The sequence below is a fragment of the Desmodus rotundus genome, chromosome 8 (assembly GCF_022682495.2).
Source record: "Desmodus rotundus isolate HL8 chromosome 8, HLdesRot8A.1, whole genome shotgun sequence".
NCBI lineage: Eukaryota > Metazoa > Chordata > Mammalia > Chiroptera > Phyllostomidae > Desmodus > Desmodus rotundus.
The window spans coordinates 123788047-123808428 of NC_071394.1; the positions used below are offsets into that span (position 1 = coordinate 123788047).

A 20382-nucleotide genomic window follows, 5' to 3' on the forward strand; every position below is an offset into this window, starting at 1 on the left:
ACACCAGTTACACGGACCACTTCCCAGAATGGACAGAGGAGGTCTTCCCCCCACTCACCCCCATTTGGTCATGATGTGAATATACCAGGCACTATAAAATATTACTTCCTTTAAGAAGAATACATGTATTTTATTGTCTAACATTCTTTTCCTTGGCATCAAAATAAATATTAATGTTGCATGTAGTGACATTTTGACCTGTGTTGGGATGGCAGAGTATTGAAAGATTATGAAGTTAATATTCAGGTTTTCTGAGTCCTTGTGTCATAAGAAAGGAGAGGAAATATCCTTAATTTTTATTTCTACTCTAAGAAATCCATTTTTATTTTATTCTTCTGAATTTTTATCCTTTTCCTTCCTTTTGTTGTTTCTGCTGTATCTCGCACTGCAAATCCGCGTTGAGTTCAATGAAAAATTATTTGTGACTATATAGCTAAGAGTGGATTCCAAGAAATGATTGTTTAGAAGTTTCCCTAAAGGGCCCATATGCTTTAAATAGATATTAATATGTTTGACATTTTACAAATTATACAAAAATTACAAGAATATATTCTTGTTATGAAAGAGTCAGGTAATCCAGAAGTATATACAATAAACCCTCCCCTGCCAAGTGGTATTCATTGTTACAAGTTTGGTGAGTATATATTTATACCATAATAGTTTGTACAGCAGAATAGGCCAGGTTTAAAAGCAAACATTTAAAATGGTCTCATTTCAAATCTGACCACTCTCTTAAGATGGTAACATTGAATTCTTACTTCCTTGTAATTTCGTATTACTCTATTTTATTGTTTCTTCAAAATTTTATTGTATACACTCATTTTTTTTCTTTTCAATTTTCAGGTATCAATTATGGAGCTACAGGTAAGAGTAAATCTTCATTGAATTTGACTGAAGATAGTGCATTTTCAGGAGCATTCTGAGTTTTAAAGTTAAAATATGAAGAAACTATTTTGATTAAAAAAAAATCCCAGCCAGTACAGAAAAGTGTTCAGACAGTGATGAAACCCATATACCTTTCAGATTTTACATTTTGCTCTTTCAGACGCAGCTAGCACAGAAGACGACTATGGTCAATGATGCCAAGTTGAAAGAGCAGGAGTTCAAAGAACAGGTACGGGTCTAATTGGAGCTTTGTATTTTAACTACCTTCCTTAATTTATGTTAGTGTGTATTTGGATCTCTTTTAACTGATTACAGAAGAACTGATTTAATAGTTGGCTTTGCAATTTTGTTTGAACACCTGTTTCCAATTCTTTGGATTGTATTACCAGGAGTGGGATTGCTAGATCATATTATAATTATGTGTTTTAACTTTTTGAGGAACCACCAAACCGTTTTACATGGTGGTACCATTTTACATTCCTACTAACAAAGTATAAAAATTCTAATTTCTCCACATCCTCACCAAGTTTTTTGATTATAGCCCTGCTAGAACGAAGTGGTATCTCATTATGGTTTTAATTGGCACTTACCTAATGAGTGATGATGTCAGGCATCTTATCATCCGCTTGTGTACCTTCTTTGGAGCAATGTCAGTTCAAGTCCTTAGCTCGTTTTTTAGTTGGGTTATTTGTTTTTCTGTTGTTGAATTTTAAGTGTTCTTTACATATTCTGCGTATAAGTCCCTTATCAGATATATGATTTGCAAATATTTTCTCCTGTTCTGTAGATTGTCTTTTCATTTTCTTGATGTGATCCTTTGGGGCCCCAAAGTTTTACTTTTGTTAAAGTCCAATTTATATATTTTTTCTTCTGTTGTCTCTGCTTTTGGTGTCATACCTGAGAAACCATTGGTATTAATTTTATTTGGCAATAAGTTTTCAGCATTAAAAACAATCTAGTGGTGACAGCAGCCCTTTTTGTTCCCATATGGTCTCCATGTGAATTTTACGGTATGATTTAAATATGTATTACTTTAGATTCACAGTTTAGAAGACCGTTTGAAGAAATGTGAGAAGAATGTGTGTGCGACAACTGGGGGGACCCCTTACAAAGGTAAGACTGACCTCTCATACAGTGGTTACCCTTGATTATCTCTACTGGGGGGTTTATGGATGGTTTTTATTTTTTCTCTTTGCTAATTGTATTCTTTCCAATGAATATATTTACTTTTGTGATTCACCAATAACAGCTGGTTTTAAGGAAAGAATGGTGGTAATAATCTAAAACAATGAATGCATATTTGTTGTTTAAAAATTCAAATAATGCTACAGTGTACAAGTGAAACTGCAAGTTCCCACTCCATTCTCCATTCTCTGGATGGACCTGCTTTACAGCTTATGTGTATTTTTCCAGACTCTCCTGTGTGTGATCCACCACACACACTCATGCACACACAGTGACATATTTTACATGCTTCTGTTTTCACTGTTACAGTAATGATACAATTACTAAATTTTAACCTAGGATTAAAGGAGAATATAATTTTGTAAACATTCTTACATGCAAGTTGGGGAAGGGTGATTTGGAAATACTATTCTCAATTTAAATAATGCATGCTGCATTCAGAGGATTTTAAAGCTGAGCTTGGGTTTGTATGTAGTTGTTCCCTTGAGATAATCATCGTTGAATAATCTCGTAACGATTTTTCATTCTCAGTTTTACTGCCTCACTGCATTCAGAATAGTTTTATTTTGCAAAATATTTTGTAAAGCTTTCTGCTTTTTTGCAGGAGGTACTAGGACATGAAGCTAAGCTATATTGCATTCCTTTGTATTTTTGAAAGTGCTTATTGCTATGAAATAACATAAGATACTACACACTTTTTAATTAAATTAAATAAGGACTTGCTTTGGATTCTTTCCAAAATGCTTTTTAAAATGAAGGGAAAACTGGTTTGGAAGTTTCCTATGGCTTATTGCAGAGGAGACTCCTGCCCCAAAGGTCGCTTCTCATAGCTAAGTCGGCACATGTGGCGGTCAGTGTAGGGCTGCTGCGTCAGTGCTCAGCAGTGCATAGAAATAGTATGGACTCTCGTCGGGAGGTTTCAGCTTGAGAATTTCATACCTAATGTTTTTGTAAGTCTTCAGTTGTAAAATGATCATATGACGTTTATTTCATAACACATACATAATATCAAGTGCCACTCACTGCTATAAAATACATTTTGCGTATCAACTTATTTAACCCTCTCAACAAGCCAAGTCATCTGGCTGAAATGCACATCAGTCTCTTCACCATGCCACTTCTTTAAAGAGTAAAATGAGCACCCATCATGCAGGACAAAGTATTAATTTCTTCTCCAGGAAAATAGCGACAAATAAGTAATCCAATGTGTAAAACAATAAAATCAATTATTTTCTGAAAAGTGAAACACATTGCAGACATTTGCATTTCGTGGTGATCTAGAGCAGCGCGTTTTCAAGCTGTTTGCCGCGGCTGGCACGCTGGTGTGCCGCGAGGATGTTCAGCCCTAACATGCAGAGCTGACTCGTTAGTCAGGGGCACTGACTTCTTTATCCTTAGGTTGTCAAATAAAAAATGACAACAGCCAAAACAGCAGTAGCCATCTGTGTGAGTGAATCAGAATTATACCTACTTTTTTTGTCAGCAAAATGTATTTTTTGCTGTCCCACAGAATTTTAGTAATCAGTTTCTGTGTGCCATGAGATGAAAAAGGTTGAAAATCTAGAGGGATGAAACATGTATTTTTTGAGGAGGAAATTATTATTTAGTTCTTGGTACTTTGTATTTGCAAAGTGTGGTTTGAGTGACTTGGGTCTTCTAAAAATACACACTTGTAAAAAATAAAGTAGTCCAAACACACACATACATGTGATGTAAAGTCGGGTGTGGAGGCTAGTTCACGCCTTGGAGGCCGCCATCCCCTGAGCACTGCAGTGCCTCTGAGGCTCCTGGCGCTGCTCCCTAATCTTCTGTCTCGCCGTTCTGAGGTTACAGCATAAGTACGGCTCCCCTTTGTAGGGGCCCCCAAGCTCAGTCTCTGGCTTCTTGAGAAAAGCTCTCCTTGTGGGTTTGGCTGTCTAGGCATCCCCACATTGCCATTTGCCTTCCTGTTGAATCAGTGCTTTTATTTCCCAGTGTTCCTTTACCCCTTTAGGGATTCCCTGTGATCCTAGAATATTTTCACACAGCGTTTAGATGTTTCTTGATAGCAGAGGGCTTTTCAGATTACCTGGTGGGCCACATTCCTGGAGGGTGATGCAAGTATAGACCTCACATAATGCATAATTACGAATTTATTCATATTAAAGGTTTTCATAGTGTTACTTCATATATCTGAACTGTATTTATTCTTTACTTTTAGATTGAATGGAGCTTAACAGATGCACTATAACTTTTTATGGCAGCTTTTAAAGATGTGAATCAAAATATTTAAAAACCATAATAATGACATTAATCATTCATTTTCAAGTTATTATTAATCCTGTGTTTCAGAAACAGTTTTGGAAACTTAATTTAAACTTAGAGTGTTTTTAGACTTGGAATACTAGAAAAACTAGAACACTATTCTAAGATACTTAATTCTTAATAAAGTAAAAAGGATTATTAATTTTAAGCGTTGTAGAGGCCAACACATAATATTTAAGAAAGAAACCAGTTTTTAGGAATATTTGTATTCCCTAAGTATAGACTTTTAAAATTGTCATTCCAGAAGAAGGAAGAGGGGGAAAATGTGAGAGATAGGTTACTATAATAATTCTTGTTTTCTCTACAAATGAAAAATACCATTTGGAATGCTTTATGTATGTACAGTACAATAGCATGCAGCACAATATAATTAATACAAGAATGATGCATCTCTTTGTTCAGTTATTTTTCGGTTTGTCTATTTTCTAAGTACTAATGAGTTTATCTAGTTTGTCTTTACAATTTGATCTGTTTTTTATTTGACAGGTGGCAATTTGTACCATACTAATGTCTCGCTCTTCGGAGAACCTACGGAGTTTGAGTATTTGCGAAAAGTGCTTTTTGAGTATATGATGGGTCATGAGACTAAGGTATACATCGTGATGGAGCTTTGGCACGGGGCTTGCTTTAAAAGGAAGTATGTCCCACTTTTAATACACACATGGATTCCATAGGTTTGCTGTTGACAGTACGTGCTGATGGTAGCTGACAGGTACTTGTGTCATTGATCTGAGTTTACAGAAGTTAATGGCCAGATTTTGCTTATAGGTCTACATTTATAAAACACTGATTTAAAAAAGACTGTTGGATAATGTGAAATACTAATAGTTAAAATTTCATTAACTTTTAATACTTTGTGAAGCATGTGGCCATTTAATTTTTGACTTGCAGATCTTAAAGTTAAGATAATAGATTTTATTTTCATGCAGACTTAAGGACTAATAGTGTGAAAGTACTAGAAATGGTCATAATTAAGAATGACTACTTAGGGGTATTTAGAAATATTTTACGTTAGTCACTGTAAGAAAATCATTCCTTCACATAAGGAATATTGATCATTTAAAAATTACCACATCATAGAGTAAAAATGCTTGGCTAATTTATTTTTAGGAGATTGAATTTCCTGTAAGGTCCTTGAGTGCAGAGTCTTACTTATATCCCCTACAGTGTTATTGGACTTTTGGTAAATATATCTTGAATGGAATTAAATTCATTTAGGGAAATCCATGACTCTTTCCTCAAATGAAATTTTCCATTTAAAGCAGTTTATTTTTCTCATTTTATTTCAAGTTTTTACCTACATGAACTTTTACAAAGTCTGTGTGACTGAGCATGGGATAATGAGTTTTCTGTTCTTAGAAACAGCCAGTGTTTTAATTTGTGGGTCTCTGGGGGTTACTGAGGCATAGGTTGCTAAGCCATTTCAGGGATTGATTTGCAATCTATTTAAAACATAAAAAGTAAGGTCATAAGAAATTTCTTACTATTATGAATTTATGGATTATAGACTCAGCTAAACACTAGGAGTTACAGGGTTAGAGTTATTTGAGTCCTTGATATCTATAGGAATCTCATTTCATTGTATCAAATAGTTTCAAGTTAAAGTAATAACAAGTGTGTTCCCAAGTGTGTATCACTGGAGGATTCACAGCGATTCAGTGCCTTTGTTTCCTAAGGACTTTTTTTTATTCAAAGGATAGCTCAAACTAACTTTCTCCTGTCTTTTTAAAACAAAGCTAATGAAATGTAACTTTCTCTCACTATGTCCTTATTGGATAGCAGCCTGTGTTTGAGATGAGGTAGTTTATGCTACCTAGTTATTACACAGAAGGGGGAAAGGCATACTTTAAAAAAAAAAATAGCCTCTTAGAACTTTAGCTACTTTGGTTCACTTGCGACTTTAAAACTATCATCCCAGTGTTTTGCTAAATAAATTATTTAACCTTTTCTTGGTCTGTGAAATGAATAGACTGTCTCAACGTGTTTCTTGTGGAGGCTGCGAATGCAGGTGGGATGAGATCTCTACAGAGAGTAAGTCCTTCTGAGGAAAGACGCAGCTCACATCGTGGGATGTCGTCTGGGGCTTTGCCTGCTCAGCCAGGGCTAGGCTGGTGTTTTCAGGGCTTTGCAGTTAGTTGTAGGGTGTGACTTGGGAGATAGCTGGAAGGGATGTCCTCAAGGCAACGAGTCCTCTCTCTGGTCTTCATCTTCTTCATGCAGTGTGTTTTTCTAGTTCCTAAAAATGATGAGTAGGCTATCATTCTGCATTCACATTTTACAAGTAAATAGTGAAAATTGGTACTAGATTTTCCATTTAATTTACTGCATACTTATTGAACACTTACTACCTGTGGCCCTTTATTTGTCACCAGGATGGATAGGGAGATGAAATTTGATGCTATCCCTGACTTTAAGGAGTTTACCATATACAGATGCTCCTTGACTTACCTTCGGGGGAGTTACTTCCTGATAAACCCATTATAAGTTGAAAATATGTCAAAAATGCACTTGAAACATCTGACATACTGAACATCTCAGCTTGGTCTTACCTTAACGTGCTGAGAGCATTTGCATTAACCTACAGTTGGGCGAAGTTGTCTGACACAAAGCCTATTTTATAATAAAGTGTTGAATATTTCATGTTATTTATCATGCGTATTACTTTCACATCATCATAAAATTGAAAACTCATTGAAGTTGAACCACCGTAAGTCACGGACCGTCTGTAGTAGGGAAGGGGAGCTGTTCTCAGTTAAGCATAACGTGATGCTAAGAGAGGCACCGGGTCTTCATGTTTACTCGTGGGAAGGTCAAGGAAGACATCATGGACAAGTTGGTGTGTCTACTGGGCTTAAAGGGGTGAGGGAGTGGCTTAAATTTTGATAGATGACCTTAGATAGGAGGGAAGCCTAGACAGAGGTCCAAGACAGGAAATTGAGCATGGATTTTGGAAGACACGTAGTCTGGTCCAACTAAAACGCTGGGTCTGTACGGGGGAAGTGACTGCTTAGGACTGCACAGTGCGGAGGGCCTGGCCTGCTTTCAGCTGTACCGGAGGTGTTGGTGGTAGCCCTGAAACTTTTTGAGTAGGGTTGGCAAGGTCAGAGCTGTTTTAGGTACATGTTTTGCTGATTTGTCCAATTTTTACATATTAATAAAGAATTTGAAATGGAGACCAGATTACGGCTTTCGAATGAGCCAGAGTTCTGTTGTGGCCACTGCAGTCTGATCCTCCTCTGCAGTAGTTTCTTGTCTGGCAGGATCCGTATGTCGTCCCACCTGTGATCCTTCATCTGCCTTTGCACACAGTGTCTTCGGTTTTATGAGGAAGATGATTTTTTTAAGGCCATACATAAGACAACTCCCGCGCTTTCTTCTGTTCTTGCACTTTCTTTTTCTTGGGTTTTGATCCTTTGTGCTATTCTCAGTACTAAAAGTCAGCCTGTTCTCCTTTTCAATAGCAATTGTTTCTCATCCTACTTTTATTGAAACCTCTGCCTAAAGAACACCTGGCAACAGAGCCACTTCTGAACCAGGTGGCTCATTTGACCTTTGCCCACTCCCAGGGCCTGAAGACATTGTGTATGGAGTAGGTAGTCTGAGTTCTTTCCCACGGTATGGCAGAGAGCTGGGCTTCTCCACGAAAGTGGTTTCGGCATGCCAGGGAAGGGCTTTAAGCCTTTACTGGGTAATCAGCTGCAAATTCTGGTGAGATTGCTGATGAATTTAGAGGTGGGTTTCCCAATTACCATTGTCTAGAAATGTGAAGAGACCCTAGCCACAGTTATTTTGTTTTTTGACAGACAAGCTTGTGTATCCTTGTACATGTAGTTTCATAGTGAATATAAATGGATTTGGGGGTACTTTCAACTTTATAAGCTATTCAAATTTAAAAAGTCTTGTAATTGTAAACTTCTGAATTTTGGATTTTTGTTATTTCCTAAAAACAGCCTTCATAGATAATATACCAGAAAACATTTAAAATTACTTCAGAGTGTTAATGAAAAGAATGCTGAAATAGTTACTATTTCATATTTCTCTTGCCATTTCATGCTGATTTATGCTTTGTTTCTAGACTTTAATATAGCAATATAATGAAAAGGATGAGTGTTTTTGTAAAAATGTCTTTGGAATTTTCCAAGAAATTCCAATTCTCCAAGAACTAAGTTTTAATTTTTTTTTATTTTGAATCATCAAAAGGCAGAGACAAACAATAAAAAGAAAGATAGGGGCTGCAACTAACATGCGGCTGTGTTGGGGTTTGTGGTATTAGTTGATCTCTTAGTTCAAAGCAGTATTAGAAATCTGTGAAGTGCCTTGCCTAGGCTTAGAACATGCTAGGGATTTAAAAAAATGTTCATTTCTTTCCTTCCTGGAAATAATGATACTTTTTTTCCTAAAGATGTGAGTTTCCAAAATTTTTGGTTAACTCTATTGTGTCCCCTTATCCTCAGTGACCTTCTCTGGGCTGTCTCTTCCACCCTCTCTCCCCTCCCACCACCACCACCACACAGTCCGTGTGCCTGAACAGAGTGTGAGAGTCAGGTCTCTGGGCGAGCTCCCCTTCTCTGGAGGGGTCCCCAGGACAGCACTAGCACCAGCATTTGTATGTAAGCTCTGAACTCGTTGTCCTACCTATTTCATAAGTGGTATCTTCTTTCCTCTCTGTCTCCCTCAAAACATCTCATCTTGACATAAAATAGGCAATTTCAACCTTTGAGGAGAATTTTCCACGAGCTTATGGGTGACAGTCTGACTTACGGTATATTATTTAGATCTGCACAATTTATGGCCTTGTTTTGCAAGCCACCATGTGTAATGTTTGATTCATCATGTTTTCTACCAAACGAAACATCTCGTGTTTATTTGAAATGTAATTTGTATTTCTGTTAGGTTGGTGTGCTGCATGTAGATACCTACTGAGCATGTTCATGTCCATGCAGTAACCCATGTTTATGAGATATATGATGTGATTTAGTTACAGCTGAGCTTGGGAGTACCCAATTCTGATTATTTAGAGCATATGTTTTGGCAACACATCACTTACTAGATAGATTTCTACAAATAAAAAGTCTTCTAAAATAAATGAGTCATAAAGTTTCATCTTAATAAGAAAAAGGGCCCAGAGCATTAGAACTTTATATAGCTTCATGCTATTGTAAATGCATCTTAAAATAACATCAGCCAGACATTGTGAGGAGTCTTTTTAAATTGAAATGCTAGTGTTGGCTGTTTTTTCCTTGACTGATACCTTCACATCATACTTCTTTGGTTGTGGCTTCCATTGAGAGCACTAAAGAATCTCACCAGCAGAACATGTCAGGTGGGTGGATGCCCCTGCTCTCATGTCTGTTGGTGATCATCTCCTAACTTTCCTTGTAGACCATGGCAAAAGTCATAACCACCGTGCTGAAGTTCCCTGATGATCAGACTCAGAAAATTTTGGAAAGAGAAGATGCTCGACTCATGGTAAGCTTTAAAAGTGGGTTATGGGTAGAAGATGACTTTATCTTATCCATTTACATTCTGGCTCATTTACAAGGACTTTGAGTTGGTAAAAGAAGTTAAAATTTTTATTTTTATTGTAATATAGCTTGAAGAATGAGGGTGGATCCACAGTAAGAAAGTTTGACTTAGGGCAGATATGAACCGGCACTCTCAAGGAAAGAACAGTCTTGTTTAATAGTGTCTATGAGGGTCACGCCCATAGATGCCTTATGGGATTCCAGAATTGGGGCTATTCATGGAAAGGATAGAAAAGGCATTTTCTATCCAGGTATATCCAGTTAGTATAGCGTGATGTTTTACATATTGCAGTTCTTTATTCAACTTCCATTGGTTTTCAAGTATACAGTAATTCTGAGTGAAAGAATTTATGCATTTTTGAGCTTTTGACATACCCTACAAGGGAAATGTAGATAACTGAATTATTAGAAACCTTGTGTGAAGTCTGCTGTGATTAAAATAAACAAACATGTGACTTCATAAATTACGCAAAATTCTCTATGCCTAACTTCTTTGTGCCCTGAACCAGTAATTCAGAAGATCCATTCTAAGCAGAGTGAAACATGGAAAGTTTTGTGTCTTGCCCCAGGCTTCCTCTTTCTGCTTCCTTTTCTTTCCTCGCCATTAGCCTGCAGTACTTTCCATATTCTCCCCGCAGTTTCTTTACTTACGTCATGGTCTCAGTACTGCTCTGCTTTTCTCTCCTCACTGGAGCAAGGAAAGATCTTCTCCTTAGTGACGGGGTAGCCTGTGTTCAAGTATCTCCAGTAAGAAAGACTGAGCCAGTGAGCATCCCATATTATCTAGACAGACTGTGTGTGTGCCTTAGAGAAGTTCTTGCTTATCTGGAGCCCAAATCTCCCCTTCTGTAGTGGTCATCAGTTTGTTCTGACCTGTGGAATTGAACCAGAGGTCTGGAGGTATTCTAGATGGAAGGCCTTTCCGTTCCAGGCTAAGTACCCCCAGCTCGCCTCAGCCCTTTATGAAGTTCCTTTCCTGTACCCGTTGCACAGGGTCCGTCCTGAAGGCATCCCAGGCGCATTCTGACCTCCAGGCTTCCTCTGAGGCCCCCCCAGCATCCCTGACCTTTGTTCCAATCCTCCATTGTGTATTGCACTACATAACTGTTATATATTTTCTGGGACAACTGCAGTTCCTTTAGCATTTGTTTTTTGTGAAACATTCCTTCTCCATATCTGGTGGCCTCAGAAACATTGCTATTCCTCTGTAGTTATTTCTGCTTATAAATACTTTTGATAAAGAAGTACATCACTATAATGTATGTTCTTTGTGAACAGAGAGTCATTTTAAATTTTAGTGAACGTCTAATTCTGTAGCCATGCAGTCACTCAGTGGAAGTGTTTCTCTTCACTGAGTAGAACAGCTGTGATCTTTGTAAAAAACAAAAATCTCCAGTGCTGTTTGAGCCTGTCGACACGATTCTGTCATTATGGTCAGTTTAAGAAAATATTTTTAAATGACATAAAAAAGCTCTTATTATCTTTGCTCATTCCCCCGTGGCCTCTTTATCATCTTAATTTGAGCGTGGCAAACCCTCCCCTGGCTGCGGGGCTGCGTGCTACCGGGGCTTCCCCTGAAGTGCAGGTTCCTCCTGAGTCGCTGCGAGGCGAGTGTGGCAGCCAACGCTCCTCCTCACCGTGTGCGCGTGCGGTCTCAGCCGGGTCTGCTTCGAGGGGACTGAGGGACTTGATGCATGTAGGCAGTGAGCCATGTAAGGCGTTTTTAAACGGAGAAGTTGTTTTTAATATTTAGCTAAAAGCAAATTTTTGAAAAACACTACACTTTTCATTTCTGAGTCAAGTAAAATTCATTTTAGATAGGGATGAAAGGGTGGTGGATCCTTCCTGAAATAATCCTCCCTTATCCCAGAGGCTAACCTGATCAGAAAGAAAATCCCCTTCCTCTACAACTTAAAGCAGTCTCACCCATTGTCTTTTTTTTTTAATTTTGAAAGTATGTTTATTAAAGCTGGTGACAGTGAAACAAGGAATGGCTTAGGGTAGAAGAAGCAACAGGAGAAAGTTCAGGCGGGGCTGCTTTGGCTCCCTGGAAAATTGGAGGAAAGAGGCCTTGGGGACAGGTTCAGGGGTTAGCCTGGGACTAGCTGCCGCTGCCCATTGCTCCCCTGGTTTCAGGTCTTGTGGGGACCCTTAGAGTGTAGGAGAGAAAAGTAAAGATGCCCACCTGAGCGGGAAGAAAGGCGTGGGTGTGCTCCTGTGAGGGACAGGGCACTCAGTTGCTATTTTTGCTCAATGAATGGAGTCAATAATCACCTATTCTTCTACTCGTTGTGGAGAATATAGAAAAATTGAAGACATGGAAGATAACTTTAGGGGAAAGAGGTACTATTCATCCATTCATACATGAATAAAAGAATACCTAAATAATATAATTCAAATAATAAAAACAAATGTGTAGGAAATGTGAAATGATCCACAACGAACATGAAGAGGACTTATAAATCAACTTGAGTCAGCTTTTGTCCATATAAGGAGATTCTTGGTACGGGATGGAGTGACTCATTGTTCCGTATTTGAGGAAAAGTTAATCGTTGGTGATTGAGAAAGTTACAGCAAGAACCACATGTGCATTAAGATTGCTGTCTTTCATAAAATGAGCAGTAAAAATTACTGTCTTTGAACAGTCTCTTGAAGAAATTTCAGCTAATTGTACACCCTTGTCAGTGAAAGCTGGCTGATTGGAACACAGCTCTGCAGAGAGCAGTGACTTCTTTTTTCCAGTGATAAGATACCCAACAGAGAGATACATGCATATCTTTTCAGTGCCGTTTACAAAATATCTTTCCAGTAGAAGGATATATAAGTATACAGAAAACAGCATTTTAAGATTTGTTAAATAATCAAATAAAAGCTATTTAATCGCATTAGCTTTAAATGTGTGCTCCCAGTGGGGCTCTTCTGCCATTTGTTCTAAATGTGGAGCTACACGTTTCCCTTCTTTAAAATCAGCAACCTTGACTGTTGTTTTCAGTTTGGGAGTGAAAAGCTGGTGTCAATAAACCAGAGCAAACCCCAAACACATATGGAGCTTGCCCTGTCCCCACATATTTGGGATGCCTGAGAGAGAGCGTGCATCACGCTCTGTGCTGACGGAGCAGCCACGTCCATGTTTGCGCTCTTAGCAGGCGTTACAGGAGGGATGCACCCTGAAAACTTTGCTCTGTGGTCCTGATATTACACATTTGTTCTGTGGCTTTCATCAAAAGCTCTCCGTGACTGCCAGTAAGGTGTTTTTCGGTATACCCCTCCTTTACCATATCTCTCTGCCCCCAGTGGGTTTTATACTCTGAAAAACCCCATTATAGAATAGCAGTCAGTACTCGGTAAGTGGTTTCAGAGTTTAAGCTTATTTCAAGAATATATTTCATACATGAGAAGTCATCTGTTAAGGAAGAGTGAATTATAGAGCATAATTACAGTTTGGTTTGAGGGTCGTGGTGTGCAGAGAAGGAATCGAGTCCTTCACTGACGTAGTGTGGGAACTAGGGCAAGCCTCTGAGCCTCTGTGTCCGCACAAAGCTAACGCCATCTTGTCGGGGGCTTTGGGCAACCAGAGCAGAGAGCCTGTGCGGGCTCTGGCGGCATGGTAGGGCTGGATGGTGATCGCTCAGCCAGCATGTGGCAAGGCATAGAACTCGTCTTTCCTAGAAAGTGAGACTTGGGAAGGTGAATTAATAATTAGGGTATATAAGATAAACCATTAAAGACCACAGCAAGACAGTAAAGTCATTTTAGAGGAATGTTACGAGCTCAAAAAATGTCCCCACCTCCGCCTCCGCCACCTTAGACTGTCAGCCACACGCAGCGTTGCTGTGGCCAGAGCCCACCCCTGGACAGCTTGGCCCCTGGCCTGACTCAGAGCAAACGTCTTTTATATTTCCAGCCGTCGTGGGTAAAACAAGTGGGTTGGATTAGTCTATCCCTGAGGTTTTTCCCCCTCTGAAGCAGTACATTATTTGTAAGTTTTAAAGTTTTACATTGGTTTCAATCACAGACGGCAGGCAGAAGTTAAAAAGAAAATGCACATATCAGATGTGTGTATACCTCTGGCTTCCCCAGAACAGCCGCTTTGTTCCTCCCAGTTTTCAGCTCATTGTGCCCTTATTTCATTTTGTGATGGTTTCGGTAGGTGAGATGGCCAGAGTAGACTGGACGCTGGAGTGAATACAGACATCTTTGGCTTGTCTAACTGTTTTTTTGCTTAATAAAACTGCCCTAGGAGTACACCATTAGAGTTCATTTTTAAAGGAGAATGTTACTTGTTACTCAGAATTATTTCATTAGGAAAGTTTATTCATTAATAAAGTATAGTTGACATATACAGTATTATAGAAAGTTTATTTTAAGCAGCTGCTAAATCATCTCTTGGAATTGAAAAGGTTTTTTTGTTGTTGTTTAGAAACCTCTTAAAAAGTGTTTTTACAAATACATTTTTCTCTTTACAGTGCTAGCAAACTTAATGACATGTTTAATGTAGACGGCTGTTTTCTTGATGACTCCATTTAAAAGAATTTTTTTTCTTGATGAAAAAGGTTCGGCTTATTTTCTTTCCCCATCCACTCTAGTCCTTTAAAAAAAAAATCATCTTCCGTTGACTTTGTTTTGGCTTTGCTTTCATGCAGATCTTTTGCTGTCTGTCAAATTCTTGATTAGTCTTTGCCTTAGACTGGTCTCGTACTTCAGTTAGTGTTTCACACGTCTCTCCGTTTGGTCGGAATTTTAAATATCTCGTCCGAATTAATAAAATCCTCAGAACTTCTCAGCATTGTTAGGTACAAATGGTTTCTGTTCCGGCAGAGGCTTAGCTTACCCTTGTATGGTCTCAGTAGATGGATGCAAGGTGGACTCAGGAAGCAAACGTAAACGAAATTGATGCATAGTGAAAGATGCTGTAGGTGTAAAGTATGGACTTGTTATCTCAGAAGTAGTGTTGACGCTTTTTTTTTAGAATTATGTGATAAGTGGTCGTTGTCAGAACACATTGCACGCAATTCAGAAACGTTGCGCAGAAAGCGAGGTCTTCATGGTCTGCCGCCCCCCGACTGTTCCACTGTGCCAGAGCCCCCTTTGTTAACAGTGTGCTGAGCACCCCCAGGTTTCCTAAACTCTGCTAAACTTTAATAATATATTAATAATTATTCCTTTATCATTTATTTTATAAAAATGAGAGTGTGTAGCAGTCTGCTTTTTCCACTTACCGTATTTTTACAGTATGCCCCCTCATTACAAATAGACCGACCTCATTCTTTTTAATGGCCGATGGTGTGATTATGCAGATGTCCTACAGTCTCGTTCACCAGTTTCCTGTTCTTGGACACTTAAGTGGTGTCCCGCTTTTCGGTACTTACCAGCTTAGACCGGCGAGCACGCATACATGTATATTTTTAAGTTTTCCAACAGGATAATAACCTTGCCGGGTTGTGTGTGTTGCAAATATTATTTTTTAGTTTGCCTTTTGATTTTGCTGCTTTTTACTAACCCCACATGAAATACAAAAAATAAATCAAATGATACTTCTGAGGTTGGTCAAATTATCCAAGAATAGACTCAGATTTTATAAATAACACCTGTTTTTGCTGATGCTGTTTTAAAGCAAACCAGGAAGCTAGTTAATAAATCTTGGATTATGACCATCTTAAGATGGGACATAGAATTCATTTGCGAAGGTTGCTGCCTTAAAAACTGTGTTTGAAATTGGGTCCTGTTGAATGGAAATTTTGGGTGGGTCGTCATTTCTGAAACCACGTCCGATGTACTGTTGAAGTCAAGGGAGCTATTTGGTAAGAAATTCGACGTATTTCAGGAATGACACTGGCACATTGGATACACTGTAGCCATAGTCATCGACATTCCTCACAACCTGTTGTGGTCAGCTGAGATTATGTAAATAAAACCTGAATGTGCACTGTAATGGAACTGTGAAAGAAATCTTTCATAGAGCAAATAATTACAATCTAATTAATCCAGCACATAAATGTGTACTAAAAGTGTGAGGTACATCTTTAATCATGTTGTTTAAATGTTTCAATTAAAGTTACAAGTAAAATCTCAGCTACATAGTGTTACATTTACTTAGGATAGGAGGGAGGTATTCCAGATGCCTTATACTTTGCCTATACTTCCTTGATTTGGGGAGATTTGAGAAAAATTTAAGTACAATCTGTTTAATCCTTTGAAGTTCATATACACATATATTCTGTGTGTTATATTAAGTCTTAAACTAACCCAATAAGCTTTTTTTCTTCCTGGCTTTGTAGTATGCTTCACCTCGCAGTGGTATCTTCTGAGTAAACCATCAGTCTGTGCTTAGTTAGCATGTGGTGAGTGAAGAATATGTCGTGTGTCTTCTGTGCAAAAATCAAATGTATTGCATGATACTAACCATTTCGTTGGAATTCTTTTGCTTTTTTTGTTTAATGAATATATGATTTTGCTATGGGTTAATAAAGGTATTTTCCATTAATTCTGTTTTATAGATTTGTAATCTATAGATTAATAATCACTGCTACCAGTGTGATTACATAATTTTTGGAAATTTTATTTCTTTAAATAGTACTTGAAAATTTCAAAATTGCTGTTTGAAATTTTGTTAGAGAATCCAAAAAACTATTTATGTATTTTGCATTCTTTTTAGTTTTTTATTTCCCAAGAATGTTCTTTGAAGTCAATAAAGATTGTGAGAAATGAAAAATCATTTTTTAGGTAAAAGTAAAGTGACATTTCACAAATCCAGAATTTAAAATATTGTAAAGCCTCCTTAGAGTCAAGGCTAATCTGAAATAATGAAAACTAGTGAAGTTGATTTCAAAATAAATACAGTTTTTATTTTTACTTCCTGGGGTCATACAATTTAACAAAATAACACATTTGTCCTGAGGAGACCCTTAAGCAGTCTGCTTTAATTGAAGGTGGCTGTTTCTATTAACACATTATTACAACAAAGTGGAGGCATCTAAAATATTTCAGAGCAGTTGACTGTCTTCACTATTTAAATACCTCTCCAAATCACATATGGTTCATGTTACTAGCTTGATTTCATACCCCTAAATATTTAGGCTACATTTTAACCTCAAATTTTGCTAGAATTTTTACAAATCACAAATGACCTGGATTACAATTAATAGAGCTTATTTATAATTAAAGATTCTCTGTGATTGTTAATTCAGCTATTATTCAGCTAACAGTATCAAGGTTTAAAATGACAATATACAGCATTTTAAAAAACCTTTTAGCTTTAAAAATCCTTCATTCCTACTTTTCAGTGTCATTTTCAATTTAATACATATCAGTTAACCTGCCTTAGTGATGACGTGGAATTATCTTTAGCCATGTGATCCCATATCAAACTCAGCAGTCTTACATTTTCCTTTTTTAACAATAATAATATAAATATGGCATCATTCTTGTTATTGCATTTAAATATTGTCATTAATCACTGGAAATGACTTCTGTGTAGCATTTCTGTGGACTGATTAATTGGTTGTCTCCTCAATTTTTAGTTTAAAAAATTATAAACATAAGATTTGCAAAAATGGTGCAATAAATACGTATGTACCCTCCTGTATTTACCAATTATTAACATTTTGCCAAATTTTCCCACTTACTCTCACTCTCACTCTTTCTCTCTGTGTATTTCCCTCTGTAACTTTTGACAGTTAATTTGCAAACATTAACTCGGTATTTTAGCAAATAGCTTTAAGAACAAGGGCTTTTTCTACATACTCAAAATGATCATTCACAGGAAACTTAATATGTACATAATACGGTTATTTAGTATATTGTAAAGATTTATATTTTTCCTGTTTTCCAAATAATGTCTTTCATAATTTTTTAAATTCCAAGATCTATTTAATGATTGCGCATTGCAATTTCTAGTCATGTTTTCCAAGCCTGCCCTTTGAACTAGAACCCTTCCAGCTTTTCTGTCCCTTGGCACGGACACTGCACAGCACTGTGCGGTCGCACGCGGCGTGCTGCCCACTGTGGCCCAGGCTGAGGCTTGAAGGTGATGACTGACAAGGGGCATCAGATATAACAGGCGTTTTTTCTTATCTTGTCTAGATTTCTAGGGCCAACTTGATTGTTGAACTAGTTTTATAAATAATATACTGTTGGAAGTATATCGTAAGTAGTGGGTTATATTGTTCACTTACAAATTGAGAAGATTTTAAAACTTTCTCTTTCCACTACATATATGAAAGTTTGTCTGTATTACTTAATTTTGTTCAGTAATTTATTTTATGGCATTTTTTTTAACTTCATATTTGATCTGACTATGAGCTTTTAGCATTTTAAGCAGAAAAACCTTATTAGGAAGGTTTAGCACCATTTCTCATAATATTTTAAGGTTTTTTAAAAGGGTTTGTTTGTTTGTTTGTTTATAGAGAGGGGGAAGGGATGGAGAAAGAGAGGGAGAGAAACATCAATGTGTGATTGCCTCTCCTACGCCCCCTACTGGGGAACTGGTCCACAACCCAGGCATGTGCCATGACTGGGAATTGAACCAGTGACCCTTTGGTTTGCAGGCTGGCACTCCATCCACTGAACCACACCAACCAGGACCATTTTAAGTTTTTAAAATTAAGTTTGTTAAATTCAGATGAGGGATAGCTTTTGACACCAAAATGTTGTTTGTCCCCTGCTACCAGCTTGTCATCCTGGAGAACTGCAGTCTGTAGGAGAACCGACACACTGGGCAAGGGAAGAACTCTTTCTGCTCTTCCAGTCCAGTCTGAATCGCTGCATCCTAGCGACATTCGGCCAAGTCAGCATGTTTACCCCTGGCTTTCTCTAATTATGACCTGGTAGCATTCAGTACATGGTGAAGGGCTCCAGTTTCAGTGTCACTTGGAAATGCTGTTCCTCAGGATTGCTGATTCTGGGTCAGATCATTCCAAGAACATTGATTTTTAGATTTCTGTAGGATTTAATACTTAGACTATTTCTACTTCAATCCCCAGACCATAGAATATAATTTAACTTGAAACAACCGATCTCCCTCCCCCTCCCCGCCCCTTATCGTCTTTGCCTTCTCCTGTTCCAGTCATGGCTTCGATCTGCATCCTGAAGAAGTGAGGGGAGCGGTGCCTGAACGGATGGAAAGCCGCGCGCTGCTGCTCTTGAGGAAGAAGCTGTCATTCAGGGCTCCTCGTGCCGCTGAAAGACCAGGACAGACCTGACATTGGCCGCAGACACAGGGCAGACAGCCTTCACAGTGGGTTGTCTCAGTGCAGAAACGGTGATAGGTTTTTTCTTTTTTTCCTTTTTTTTGGTTGGGAAGAGTTTGTTGTTTAAAATTTTTAAATGACTTAATCTGATTTATGGGCTCACTTACTGTTCCTTTCTTCCATCCTTTTTGTCCCTCTTTTAAAAGAACTGCTTGCCTTTTCTATTTATTTTTAGAGTGATTTTTTAAAAGACTTGTGCAATACATTTTGAGGTGAAACATAGTGGATTTTTTCTGATAAATTAGAGCATTTAATGGACTGTTTTATCCAGATTGATTTGTTGAATATTTACTAAGAACTAGCCCTTTAAGTTATGACATACGATAAATCCAAACGGCAGTACCTCATTGTTTACTTAGCTTTTGTACTTATATTTTTCAGAGGAAAAAATACTACTGTAAATTGTAAATAGTCAATATATAACTGTTGTATGCAAACCTGTGACTGTTGGCAATGTCATCTTGGAAGAACAGATAAATAAAGTTTATTTACTATATACAATTTGCTGATTGTGCTTTTTCTGTTTAGAAATCTATTTCAAAGTCATTAAGAATTTGTGTTCTATCTGGGTGAATACAATGAACTATTTGTGAAGATGAGTGTTTGGAAAGAGTTCTTTTTGTTCAAAATTAGCATGACCAAGTTAGAAGGAGTATGGAAACGACACACCTCATGGTGTGCTCTGGGTTCTGCCAGCTTGGAGACACCTGCCCTTGCTGCAATAGACCGTACTTTGGTTCTTTTTAAACTTAGAGAGAAATTTCTGGACGCAAGAGATGGGAACTGTTCCGAGCCTTTCACACACCGTTAACATCTAGCAAGTGCAGTACCTAAGTGTTATCTAACCTCTGTCTCAAGGGGGAACCTCAGTTTCCAGACAGTCTGCGGCCTAGCGCTGCTGGTGTAGCGTCTAGTGATAAAGAGTGGGCAGCTCTGGAAGCTGGGAGTTGGTGGATGACCACGGGGTCTTCCTGTAGCCCACTGCTGGCTCCTTCGAGGGCTACTGTTCCAGCAAGGGAGGAGTGTCTTCCTTCCTTCCTTCCTTCCTTCCTTCCTTCCTTCCTTCCTTCCTTCCTCCCTCTGTCCCTCCCTCCCTTCTTTCCTTCCTACCTCCCCTCTCTCCTTCCTTTCTTCCTTCCCTCGCCCCTTCTTTCCATCCTTCCTTCCTTTCTTATTAAATCAAGGTCATTTTAAATAGCAAAATTTTGTCCCACTGAAGAAATTGACAACAGACG

The 20382-nt window shown here is 38.1% G+C and overlaps 1 protein-coding gene across 4 annotated transcripts in view; it reads left to right on the plus strand.

Annotated features, from left to right (window-relative positions):
• Positions 1-19648, plus strand: part of GOLGA4 (golgin A4) — a 90129-nt gene extending 70481 nt beyond the window's left edge. For 2 of the 4 annotated variants that reach the window (XM_024565859.3, XM_024565857.3), the window contains 7 exons: positions 844-864; positions 1046-1114; positions 1923-1998; positions 4861-4964; positions 9757-9843; positions 16178-16240; positions 18964-19648. In XM_024565859.3, coding sequence (XP_024421627.2) covers positions 844-864; positions 1046-1114; positions 1923-1998; positions 4861-4964; positions 9757-9843; positions 16178-16207 — 387 coding nt within the window. In that variant the 3' untranslated portion in view covers positions 16208-16240; positions 18964-19648. The remainder of the gene's footprint in view (positions 1-843; positions 865-1045; positions 1115-1922; positions 1999-4860; positions 4965-9756; positions 9844-16177; positions 16241-18963) is intronic. The other 2 variants (XM_045199989.3, XM_024565858.3) reach the window with 1 other exon arrangement.
• Positions 19649-20382: the final 734 nt, after the last annotated feature.